A 13,846-nucleotide genomic window follows, 5' to 3' on the forward strand; every position below is an offset into this window, starting at 1 on the left:
TTTCTTTCTCAAAGCATCTTACAAGAAGAAATGCATGAAAAATGCAGGAAAGAAAAATTAGACGACTAAGTGCAAAATAGAAGTATAAAATTTATTTAAAACCACCCACAAAGTTCTGTGTAATCAGGAATGATACAATTTGTAATAGTCTTTTTAAAAACTCATGACAAGATTTAAAATATATTTTCAATTACAGTATTCATTTAGCCTTATTCAGTTAGGACAATAAAAAAAAAGAAAGTTTACGTTCTAAACAGATGAGACACACAAGAAAAATAGAACAGACAATTTCCACAACAACAATTTTTACATGTATGTTTCAATACTAGTATCAACATTTCAATGCATCTTGCTACATAAACATGAAATCATGTACAACAACTGCTTGCACCAAAAAACATAGCTTAATTAGATCTTTCAAGTAACATGCAGTCACAACTCACAAGTCTTCAAGTACTGCTGGTAAGGGTTCCCTTGTCTGCAAAGAAGATTTTAAGGTTCAGTTTCTCAGCTAGCGTAACTCTTCACAGCTCCACCAGCCTTGTGAAGCTATGCTCAGTTATACTAGGAAAGAATCAGGCCCCAAATGTTTTTTGAGAAAAGAACTAATTTTTATACTTTCTCCTGTAAATACTGTGACATAATGAAGTGCTTTTTCTTTCTGATTTTTTTCTCCCTGTACATCATATTTTGTTTAAAAAAAGTTAATTTTATGTTCCAGATCTAAATACAGTAGGTTGGTAACTGGAAATAATCCAAAACCTCAAATTCAAAGTCGAAAAATAAAAATCAAATGCATCCCAAGGAAAAAAAGAAAAAGAAAGAAAGAAAAAAGAAAGAGAGAAAGAAGGAAAGAAAGAAAGCGCTGACCTTTTAATTTTTGCTTTGGCATACTGTTAATCTTTTAATTTTGTAAAGAAGGAAAGAATTCATTAGCCATAGCATTTCAGTACAGTGTGTCCTTACATATTAATGTTCTTTCTTACGACAGCAAATTCTGAACAGTATTTATGACCTGGTGGGATATTGCCACATTATGAAGAGCTGTCCCTTTCAAACTGAACAAATAATCGTAATTAATTGTTAAAGACTGAAATGTTTGAACCTTTGTATTGGTTAAAACTGGCTTTCTTTTAGTGGTATTGGATATCACATTTGTTTTTCTTGCCTACAGTTATTTTTTCATTTTGAGGACAAGCAATTCCTGAAGTTCAGATGCTGCCTTTTGAGTTGCATGGATTAGACTGGCATTTACCAAGTTAGTACAAAATCTGTTCTCACTAGGCTCTGCAGTATCACTGCAGTTTAGAAATTTAAGAATGAAAATCTATTTCCTTTTCCTCAAACTTTTTTTGAAAGAGAAGTTTGCATGGCATTGCATTTCATAACTGCAATGTAGCGGGGCTCGACGCTTACATAAAGCTTCCACTGGCAGCAAGGGAAGCTCTGCATGACTCAAGCACACAGGGCAGTGCCAACAGTTTCACTGTTGAGTATCACCACAGTTAGGGCAGTCAGAACATGTTGGCTTTTAGCTTTGTGACTCAAAACTCAGCCCAGTGTGACAACACCACACAATACTGCACACCCTGTTGGGTCTTAGATCAGAGAAGAACGGAGTTCTGTAGATTGTCACAACCCCATTTTATATAATCAAGTAAAAGGGATCGAGTTATGATGAAGGGAAGCAAGAAAAATTTTAAGAAAAACTACCAAAGCTTAGAAATAGTATCATGGACAATTCTGTGAGATTTCTGGCCAGGCCATTACCTAGAGGTACAAATCTTATACCACATTCTCTTTGTAAAGTGTTGGGAAAAGGGCAGCCAATATAAGTAAATACTTAAACCTGGTAAAAACCAAGCCAGTTTCTTTTTCGGCCTGTATTTCTAAACTAAGAACAATCTGGATATTACTGGCCAGTATGTGCACAATAGGGATATCATGAAATCGATTTCAGATGATTGTACAAATCAGTCATTTGGTAACAGTTTTGATTTATACTACTGACCTTTTACACCATTATCAGTGTAATGGGATACTCCGAAGGATGCAGGCCAAATCGACATCTGTTTAAGGCCCCTTTATCCTTTTAATAGGATGCAAAGGACAATAGTATAAGTGAGAATCAGGGCCTTCAATCTTATTTTAAGACGACTCCCAAACCCTAGACCCTTTGCCATTACAATATTATAATAAAAATACAGATATACATGTAAAATATTGATCAGGTCACAAAACTTTCCACAACAGTATAAAAATGTTCTGTGGCAACAACTGCGATACTGAACATCAAACTAGCAGTTCCCTTGCTCCACTGCAGCAGCACTTCTTTGGAATACACTTCATCTGCTGTAACTGGTAACTCTGTAGATTAACTGCCAAATCTGCCCCCCTCCTTACGTAGGTCATTTTTTGAGGTCTACACCTGCATCCTCTGACTTTATGAGGAAAGCTGGTAAAGTGTGCAAAGGGTTGAAAACAGCATTGTTAATCGGTCACCACACAGGGCAAGTCACCTTCACGTGAAGTTATTTAGCACCCCAGTCCTGCATTCACTGCGAGTATGCTGTTGGAAGATTCTAGCATTTTAATCTAAGTGTGTGTGGAAAAATTACATATGTAACGGTCCAGTAGAAGAAAAGAGAAAAATATACTGTTGTGGGAAGAATTAAGGATACAGCATCAAGAAGTGCCTTGTATCTTTCAAAACCAAAATTATGAGTATGTGGTTAAACACTGCAAACAATGTTGGGATGATGAACTGGGGAACTGGATTGAAAAAAGGATCCTGAAGTCTTTGTCTAGGAAAGAGAAAAACAGTGATGCTGACACCCCTATACCCTTTAATAAAAGGCAGTAACTACTTATTTTCTGCTCAAGCTCAATCAATTCCACTTGCTGCTACAGAGGAAGAAAAAAAAATAATTTACTGTTCCACTCTTTTTTCCAAGCAGTCCTATGTTAGTTAAGGCATTTAACTTACGTAATACTTGGGCTTCTCACAAGAACTGTGACTGATCGCTGCACAGGGGTATAACCAGAAGATGTGAAGAAACACTCCTGCTCTTGTAATTGTGCAGGGTCTGCAGCATCTGTCTTATGTCGAGATTTGAGCAGAGCTGGTAGAGTAACTCGAAAGAAAAGAGGGCATTCCAGAGCTGCTAGCAACAGATGCAAAAACCTTGTACTCTGAGAAGGGATGACTTCCCCTTCTCAGGGGTGTGAGAGTTTTCTGGACTTGCAAAGTCTCTTTTGTTTGGCTGCTTGCAGATATAAGAACAGAATGTAACAATTACATCAAGAAATCTAAAAATTAACTGGAAAAATGATTATTTGATTTAAAAAGAAAGAAAACACTGATTGTGACAGATAATGAATTGTACCTCTTTCTTGGAATGAAAAGAATCTCCAACTGCAATATTCTAGGCTCCCTATGAGAGAACATAAAGGAAAAAAAAACCCTAGAACAGGCGAATAAAAGATGACAGATTTTGGAAGAGTCACAAGGACAATAAATTCTTATGATATTCCTGAGATGAAGACTGGCTGATTTACATACAAAGCAGCGACAGTGTGTGTGGGGAATTCACGAGCAGGCTGACAGCTGTACTGCTAATGCCGAGTACTGAAGCAGATCTGCAGAGGGACACAAAGGACTTCTGGAGTAGTCACAAGCATTTACAGCATTCAGCAGCAGGTTATAATGTCATCTGTAGCTAACCGCAGCAGCAGACGAGCCATAAAGAGACCATGGAGTAAGAAAGGTGGCTGTAGCATTCGACGTCATCTGTACAGAGTAGCAAGCAATACCTACTAACCAACACTAGTCAAATTAAGTGTTCTTCAGGGAGACAACACAGCATTACGTAGAATTAAGTCTTCATAATTTAGTCACGTATATAAATGACAGTATTAAACAAAGTTTTGCTCACTCGTCTAAGATAACCAAAAATGTTTTGATAGGGAAGTCATAAAAACAAGACACATTTTTCAACCACACTTTAGAAGAAGTGATCCGTACGTATACTGGTGCCTGATTAGATACTACTATTAGAAATCCTTGGTCTTTGAGAAAACCTCAAGTATAAAACTCTTTCCTTTATGTAATTATAATTTTGCAGCAACATACTAGAGCAGCATGTGAACAACTTGTGAAAACTGACTAAACATCAGGTAATTCCAGAAGACACGGAAGCCAGTTTCTGTACTGTTCCACTAAGTAGCCAATCCTCAGGACTTCTGACATTGGCCACCCTATTTAAGATTAAAGGAGAACACAAATGTGTTACAGCCTAAATAAAAAAAGCTTATGTATTTGAAGATAGATGTGCCCAAAAAAGTGTCAATATGAAGAAGTACCCTGGCAGCTACACTGTGTGTGCAGAGGAGGCTCAAAAGCCGATGGCACCTTCCCAGCTTTGCCTGTGACTTACCATGCTGTGTGTCCCATCGGCTTTCCATATTCTCCATCCTGACCGTGGGAAGGAGCAGCAGACTGGTGGTGACAGCAGTGCTCGCTACCTTGTTCATCTACACAGACTAAAGAAACGGTGACCAACTCTCTCCCTCCTCTTTATGTTTTGGGGTTTTTTTCCTTAAACCAGTATATGCAGGCAGAGAACAAATGAGAGATTACTGTCTCCAGAGGAACTGTGGAAAGAGATGAATTTGTACATATATCCACAGCTGTGTGACATGAGGACACATCCTTACTGCTTAGAAACAATGCCCTAACACAGAGATTGCAGTGCAGCACTGACACTCCCTCTACACTTCCTCCTGAAAGTCAGAGCAACACCTGATAAAACTAAGAAGAAAGCCAGAAGTTCCAAATGTGATTGGACTGTTCCTCATCTCTGGTTGTGTTATTTAAGATCAGATCATAGACAGCATCATGAGTCACAGTTGGGCAGACACCTTTCACACAGGAAATAAAACAATTTTATGGAAGATATGTCACAAAGACCCTAATCTGAATTTTAGTGACCACAACAGACCCAAAAGAGAGTTTGTTCAACACTGCCTGAATGTAATTGCTGTCAACATATACAAAGTGTAGAATCAGCCGTGCAATTTAGCTTTTTATATATCTGAGGGCACAGTTATTTCCTCCTGTTAACCTAGAAATTACAAGATTTCTGTAGGAAAAAAGAGAAAAATCATATATATATATATATAAATGGATGACAAAGCTGATGACTGCTTGATAAAAGGAGCTAATTTCACATGAGAGAAATTTCATGGGAAGTAAAAGGGCAAGATTGACCCTACATTTTAAATATAAACCCACAAAGATGCAGTTTCACTAGCATGCTTCCCTGCTAACCTCTCATCGAACAACCTATCAGATAAGAAAAAATCAAAAAAGCTGTCAAGAGCACACGCCTGAAGGTGATCTCAAATGGACTTGCCTGCATGCCTGAAACTTGAGGTGAAGGTATCATGTCTCTCTACAGACCTTGAATCACTTCTCATGCTACAAACACTATAACCTCTGTGTTTAACCAGAAGTACAACATCTACTCCAAATCTCTCCCCATCTGTCCTCGCAAAACCTATTAATTGTAGGGTTGCAAGGGCCTGAGCCAGCACAGACTTTGGTCAACTGTTACTCACATCCATCCAGTTAAATATGAAAATTGCATGAAAGCTTGATGAATGAGGACATTGCAGTCAGCCGGGCTGCAGCAAAAACAGGACCCAAATGTAACCCACCAAATTTAGCATAATACTGCAATGATATTAAAAAGGTCTTTAAAAAACCCAAACAGCTGTACATTACAAATAATCTTAAGTACCAACAAAGTTGTCATTTACTCATGCTTAACATAAAATGTTGCTTAAGATAGTACAGTTATTTCCTGTTCTAAGTATAGAGAAGCACTGTCATAGGTAAGATAAGGACTTTTAACAGCAGTTATTCCTAAGTAAAAGTTATCTTAGAAAGTCCTTAAAAAAAATAAATCTGAATACAACTGTTACAGGTAGAAAGCCACAAGTATCTGTAAATTCACAGAACCATAGAATGGTTTGGGTTGGAAGGGACCTTAAAGATCATCTAGTAAGTTCTTAAAAAGCTTTTTGGATCTTGTGACTAAAATATTTAATAGAAATAATTTTTTCTATTTTCTGTAATACAATAGCATGTTACAAATCAGTAAGCGCAGAGAAACTGCACAATAAAATTCACTGCTTCACTGGGCACGGCTGCAGTAACTCCAACAGGGACTCGGTGAGTCAAAGAGAAGCGGCTCCTGCAGAAAGCACTGCTCCTTCCCTCCAGAGTGAAGGTGGGGTGGCAGCACTGTGCCCAGGGGAGAAAGGGACAAGAGACATTTCTTCTGGCAAGTCAGAGGTGTCCCATGTTGGATCAGGACAGTTTTTGCTCGCGTGCTGTGAAATAGGGTCAAAAGACAACCACACCCCACCACCAGCCCACACCTGAACCCACCAGTTTCTGGTTTTTCACCCAGGGCACAGTCCCAGCTGTTGGAAACCAAGTGAAATGTGCAGGTCTGCCCCAGCCAGCTACCTTAATTTTAGACCCAGCTCCTGATCTGGCCATCCTGGGAGGACTTTGTTAAGGGGTAAGAGCAAATGACAAGTGGTTGTGTGGGCTGCAGAGGAAAGCAATAGACCCACAGATTTGCAAATTTTAAGAGACAAATACTGTTATAAAATTATAACCTTACTCAAAACAACATAATTGGTGTACAAGACTGATAAATATTCTGAAATGTTACAATAAATAGCACACAGTTGTAAAAACAGTAAATAGTTGCATTTTCTATACCGCAGTCAGCAATAGAAAATAGTAGCTTCTCAAATCACAACCTGCTGTGTGCCACAGCAGGACATAAAAGCGTCCAGCTACCCTGCCTGTTAGGTACATGTTGAAAAAGTAGTTACGTGATAGACAGCCAAGGAAAAGAGCACCACAAATGATATTTTATTGTATAGATGATATATTTTTCTCATGTAAGTAATCTTAATAAAGTTGTAACTGTGAGTTTTAGCACCTATTGGTTAATAGCATTAACTATTATGTTAAGGTATACTTTTCGCTGTTAAAATTGCCATTTCAGAAAAGGTAGACCTGGACTTACTGAAAGTCTACCGGTGCAGTCACTTGGGCAGTGACTTGCCAGGGGCCATGTTTGGAGGTATCCTTTTAGATCCACCTTGCAGTTTCTCCCTTCTTTGAGGGAAGTTGCTGGTTTTTCAATGGAACATTTTTATCTTGAAGTTTCTAATCGTACATAAGTTAAACATGGGCATTTATAGGGGAAGATTCAAGTAAAAATGATCCACTTAAAATGTTCCGATCATTAAAAAGGTAAAAGAGATGGCTCTAACTTACTAATTTTGTGTAGAAAAATTGTAATTCACATGGGAGCGCTGAACGAGAAATGATTTTCTTCAATTTGCTTTCATAGAAACTAAAGCTATCAGCACTATCAGTGAAACCAGTAAACTAATCTGTTGTGTAAATGATGGATCGTGGTGTCGGACAAGGGTTTTCAGATAGCAAATACATGAATGGAACAGCTAGAGAACGTACAGTACTACTTACTGTATGGACAGCTGGAATTCTTACTAATCTTCGGCTCACCAAAAATATACAAGTTTTAAAATGGAAATCTAAGGCACACAAAATACCATAATGATTTGATGTATACTGTATATTACATAGTCAAGAAGCATAAAACTGCTGGTACAAAACGATGGCATAATATTGGTCTTGTTTTATTATTATTTACAATCCCTTCATATCCTCTATTTGAACTAATATTAAGCTTTGAACTAAAATTTGCAGCATACCCGGTTTTTACAAATTTTACTTAAAATAGGTAAGATACAAAGAATGGGTTCAATTCGGCCATCCTCTGTCATCAACATTTTTGTTAATTTCGACAGAAATCTGTAGAATTGAACCCAAGGTCGTTACATAGTGATTGCTACTTCAGACCTTGCTCCTGCAAACACTACACATGTGCACTTTAATAATAATACAGGAGAACAGTCTCAGTGATCTACAGCCGCATTGAAGTATTTGTAGCACCAAGGTCCTAACTGGCACTATGTGTTAAAAATACAATTTATGTACTTTTCGTACCAAAACTGTAAATATAGCGCTTACAGTTCAACTTTTCAAGGAAAAAGCACCTTGTCTAGGTTTTAAATAAAGCAGATCTAGATAGTTCATATTCCTCTGTTACAGCACCACTACGTTATAATATTATCAAGTATATTATTAGTATATTTTCGCACTGGAGAACTCTGACCTCGTTCTACCTACAGGTGACCCAGGCGGGGAGGACTCCGAGGCAGATTTAAGGTACAGCTTCGTCTCTGGGGCCTGATCCTGCAGCTCTGAGTCACGAGAGGAGTCCTGGCCTGAGCGGGCCCCTCCTGGCTCTGACTGGGCAGGTATGGCTACGCAGAGCTGTGCTCATGGAAGAAGTTGCAGGATGAGGTCGGTCCTTAGCTAACGTTGTCATTTGGTAATTTGTTTAAATAAATAAGTTTAAAAAAGAAATACATAGGAGAGGAGAATCAGAAAGAAGAGTGGGATGCTACAGTATTTAAAAGCAATGGAGTGTCTGTTTTTCCTCTGGTTTAGCAAATATTCATTTCATGATATGTCACTTTTTCAACAGAAATGGAGAACATAACTTTCATGTGTTTGGAAGGAAGAATACAAACCTTTCTACATGAAATGTATAAATCACTTAAAAAATTTACAAAACATTTTTGTAAAAAAACTGAACTTAGAAAGCTGGTGAATATTACAGATAGGTTATTCTTAATGAAAAATTTTCTGTTAAATATTAGAAATTTCATACTTTTCCAACACTTCCTTTGTATTTTCCCCAAATTATTATTTTTTTTTTTTTCCAGAATAGAATAAGGCAACTCTAGGGGGTATTTTTTTAATCCCAAAACAATCCTACCCCTGAGGCATTAGGAACATTTGGTTGTTGTGTTAACTTATAATGCTCCAAACGAATGAGACTTATGCACTTATTGCTCAAAGAAATCATAACAAATGCTGCCTTTAAAAAAAACAAATAATATTCCTAACTCCCAATAGCAACACACGGATTGACGAGACGTCTCCTAATTTCATGTTTGTACACTCTCTTGAAAATAATAAAATGTTTCTGTATAACTTGTTTATATGCAACATAAAATCTTCGATGAAAAAGGGCAAGTCTAAAAACAATCACATATGCTATTAGCATACATACTGCAGCTGTAACAATATGGAACTCTACACAGCAAGAATAAAATGATTTCTTCTGTAGAGTATGCACAAACCTTAGACAATATGATCCTTATACTATACTATTTCAAGTTAATTTTAAAAATAGAAAGTGCTTTTAAAATATATATTTACAGCTTAAAAACAACTTCCAGCCATCATTACCAATAACTTCATTTCATACATAATGACAAATCTAGAGAAAAAAATTCATTGGTTTTCTAAAAGATTTATCTGTAATTTGGACTATATAGCAATGGTTGGAAGTTGTTAAAGCAATGGCACCATGAAGTAATAATTCAGCTTATTTATTTTTAACTGTTTGATGTGGTTAAGCACCAAGAGCTGTGTAGAGCTATTACTGTATAACTTGATTTAACACCATAAAATGTGAACCTGTTAAAATCCCTATAAATGATTTTTTGTAGTAAACAGACTTGATTTAAAGCACCAAAATATAAATTCCTAAAGGTAATAAACTGAATGATTCAATCAAGGTTAATAACCTAAACAAAATCTTTTTTAGAATGTATTAAAACTATACAACTTTTTTTCTTTTTTGCTTAAAATGTGCTTGAGCACCACCAAATGTTAAAGTCACAGTTTAAGAAGAAATCCCCCCCCCGCTTTTTTTTACCTCAGCCTTAAAATGGTTGAGATGAGCAAATAGTAAACGACACGAGACTTGTTCTTTAACAGCACCTTAAAGAAACACTGTGTAACACTGCACCAAGAGGAGGCATTTGATACTAAACCCTATGCCCAATGGTTGTAAGGCCCTGCAACTCGTGTAAGGGCATAAGAAGATACCGTTATTACGTTATCCTTAGTTACTGTCAATGCTCTGCGTGATGGAATTTGGTTGAACTCATTGTCTTCATAAAAAATATCTCTGTTTTCACTTGTTTGCTTTGTTTTCCTGCTGCTAGAGTTTAGTTCAGTATTCTCCATTCCTAATCTTTCTGCTTCTTTTTCTTTTTCTTTCGCCCTCTCAGCCATCTTTGCTTCCCACATGGCTAAACCATGTTTTGGCTCATTTAAATTTTTGTGTTGGTAGAAAACTAAAGAAATTCTTGTGGGATGATTGCGGTTGGGTTTTTTAATAGGTGTGGTGGCATGGAGTTCACGTCTTGCACATTCAATTAAGATAGAACCATGAGAAGGTGCCACAGCAACCCCGCCAATGTCATCATCCAAAAAATTGTGCTCGCTGTCTGACCACATTTCCTCAGCTTTTTCTTCAGAATCAGTCGGTTGTCCCAGTGCACTGTTTTGCTTTTCGTCACCACAGTCAAAGTCACACATCTGTTCTCGATGGGAGCTGCCCTTTTCCATCGGGCATCCATGGGAACAGTCAGCTTCGTTCCCGACTGCATCCTTTGCCGGAGAGCTTAGCGGTACTGACAGATCACAAGAGCTGATCATCTGTGAAGAAGGAGAATTGTCTAACTGAAGCTGACAATTCTGGTTGTCTGGCTGATGTTCAAGTATAGTGGGCAGGGGGTCTTTATGGGCTGGGGGGCCTGGAGCAGTGACCTCTGGAAGAACCGGTGGCACACCATTCATCTTATCATTCAGCAAAATTCCAGTATAATCTTTGACCGACACATCAAAGTTCTTACAATTAACATAAGGTGTCACATGAGGTTGCTTACTACTGCATTCAAAATACCCGTAGGGAACTGAAAAATCTTGTTGAATATTAGTCACTGCTGTTATGCCAGGCTTATGTGCTAAAGATGAATAAGGATGTAAACTATCCACCTTAAAGGGGGAGGAAGCCGTATACTGTTTTAATAAAGAGCAATTTTTAGTAGTGTTTGAAGTATGTTTCATGGCATAGAGGTGATCAGAAGTCTCCATTTTTATTCCAGGTTTTAAAGCATCTGTTTTGTTCCCTAAAAAAAATGCACACCAAAGTGTAAGTACTTTTCCTCACTTAATAAAATAAACCTTTTATAATATTTTCATACTTGCTTTCTAAAATGAGAGATATACATGAGGACTACAGATTTTTCAAATTTTTTTTTTTTTTAATCTTTTTAGGAATATCTCTATAACCTTAAGTACAGACACAATAACCTTGCTGAGTTAACGCCTTAACCTTTTCAAGTCAGACTGCTGGTATATAGAATAGAAAAGTATTTCACAGAGCGATGAAGAAAATAAACAGATAAAATGAAATAACCACTCAGTCCCGATTCTCACAGCCCAGTTCTACACAAGTGCTTCCCAGCAGCTGACTGCTGGCCTTCAGCACTGCCCAGGCTAGCAGGAAGCACTATGTTATGTAAAAGTTTTTACATAATTGGTGAAATTTAGTCTGTCTGAAATTGAACCTGCGAAACAATTAAAATTCTTGGCTGCCTTAACCCCTTATGATCGAAGGAAAAAGTGTGTTTACAGATCTTGTCCTTTGCAGCAAAAAACTTACTGAATTACAACGATTCCTGCATTAGCAAGTAACTACTCAGAAATTTTCTCCAAAAAAAAAGTTTCTGGCAACATACTCCAGGTAAATCCATCCTTACAAAGCTGCATCATGTGATCTGGCTGTCTTCCATCTAATTGCCACACATTAATTATTTCAGGTCTTTGTGGAGACATACTTGTTCAACTTATGTCAGCTCCCTAATCAATTTCCAGTCCTGGCACCCTGCAGTTGTGCGTGTTTGTGGAACAGTCTCCTCAGATGACTCCTCCTCGTCATGGGGAAGTTCAATCCAGAGCCCACTGGGGTAACGGGAAGGAGTCCCATGACTTCGATGGGCTTTGCATCACGCCCTGAAATTGCTTTACGCGTGTTTTGTTGGCAGACTGGCACCCCACAGAGAGCTCTCGCATACTCTCATAAAAGACCATCTCTGTCAGTGTTTCTTCTTTGTTCCATAAATACACAGAACGTTTAATTGCTTTACCGAATATAGTAGAACTATTCTTTCTTCTATTCTGTCTTCTAATAATTTATAAATAGTGATGGATTAAAAAGCTTTCTTTCAATAGGAATGCAAAAAAGGCAAAGTAGGATAAATTATAGACACAGTAGTTAGAATGAATATACTGAAGCTGTGGAGGGACATAAGGAAACCACACCAACGATTTAAAAACCTTTTCTATGCAATCAAACTCAAAGCATTCAATTAAGAACACACCCCCCAGACCAAGGCCTTCCTCCAAAAGATCTGAAACACAGCATCTGAGAATGGCCCTTCCCATCATCTCTGAAGAGACACCTACGTTCTCTGAAAGTAAGTTTTAACAACCACAGCACTCTCAAAATGGCCGTGGCTCCAGCAAACTCCCCACCTCTTGCCAGAAGCTCCTTGCTCTGCGGGGCAAAGTAGCAGAGATTAAGAGAAGTTAAGTCAAATATATAGGTAGAGGGAAATTAGTAATGGTTCAGATAAGGTGGCACTGCTGCCCAGGAACAGCTCCTGCTCAAAGCAGGTCTGGCGCACCTCCGCTGGGAACTCTCGGCTCAAGTGGCCACTTGCTCTGCTGTGGTCAGCTGAGAAACTGTCTCCAAGCTGGTGGCTCATCTCCTGTTCTATCCAGTATGGGCCAAGAAGAATTGCTAGTGTTTATGGAGACAGAAATAACCTTTCTGTCTGTAAAGTCTCTTTGTCCGGAATAACATGGTTAAATGACAGGACTATACAAGGAAGGATGTAAGGCCTCTATCTTTAATATGTATTTTGTATTTAGGATTTCAAAGGCTCTCGGCATTAGCACAAATGTAAAAATTAACAGTTGTGCTGCTTGCTGCTGGCACAAGGGACGTGCCAAGTGCACCCTATTTAATACACGGCGTTTCCACAAAGGACTTGGCACAGTTGAGATTCAAACCAAGTCTTCACATATGCACTCTCTACCAAGCTGACTTAATCTCTCTTGAGCACTCAGAAGGTTCTCCTCACCACCATCTGCTGCCACGTAAAGACAGTAAATAGGACAAGAGGGGCCTCTCTAATTTCCAGCTCTGCATGTGGTGAAGCCGTGCAGGTTAGAGGAGTCTCTCAAGCCTTCCAGCTGGGGGAACACCGCAATGGCTCTGAAATGACAGCCAGGTCTCTTTCAAAAGAACATACTACATATATGTAATGGGCAGCGTGGCACAGCCGGCCTGGGACTCCTCCACGATCCTCCCAGGCCACTCCAAAGAGCAATAGCCTCACATGGCCGAAAACATGACTGACAGCATATACCACAGTTATCTCACCTAACTGCATGTTCTCCGTATTCTTTTTGATATTTAAAAAGCCAAGCGAGTATTCTGAACTCTTGCCCTCATTAGTAAATCAAGTACCATACAGTACATACACCATTTATCAATACCTTTTCCCTTACAGTTGAAGTGTAGCTAAGTATTCTTTTGTTCCTACATTATGAGAAAATTTAATAGCAGTATCTGACTTGCCTAACGTACCTTTAGCAGTACTTTATTCACTGCTTACCTAAAACTACAGTCAATATTATTTTCTTCCCCTAGTAAGTTTTTCTATCTTTCTTTACTGTTTTTCAATCATTTGTCTTTTGTTTTATATTTAAATAGTGTGACCAGAATTGAATGCCACTATT

At 38.2% G+C, this 13,846-nt stretch overlaps 1 protein-coding gene across 2 annotated transcripts in view; it reads right to left on the reverse strand.

The window, feature by feature from the left end:
- Window positions 1-70: 70 nt before the first annotated feature.
- Window positions 71-13,846, reverse strand: part of TET1 (tet methylcytosine dioxygenase 1) — an 88,741-nt gene continuing 74,965 nt past the window's right edge. For both annotated transcript variants that reach the window (XM_074830280.1, XM_074830281.1), the window contains one exon: window positions 71-11,166. In XM_074830280.1, the coding sequence (XP_074686381.1) occupies window positions 10,025-11,166 (1,142 nt within the window). In that variant the 3' untranslated portion in view covers window positions 71-10,024. The remainder of the gene's footprint in view (window positions 11,167-13,846) is intronic.

Source organism: Strix aluco, chromosome 7 (genome assembly GCF_031877795.1).
Source record: "Strix aluco isolate bStrAlu1 chromosome 7, bStrAlu1.hap1, whole genome shotgun sequence".
NCBI lineage: Eukaryota > Metazoa > Chordata > Aves > Strigiformes > Strigidae > Strix > Strix aluco.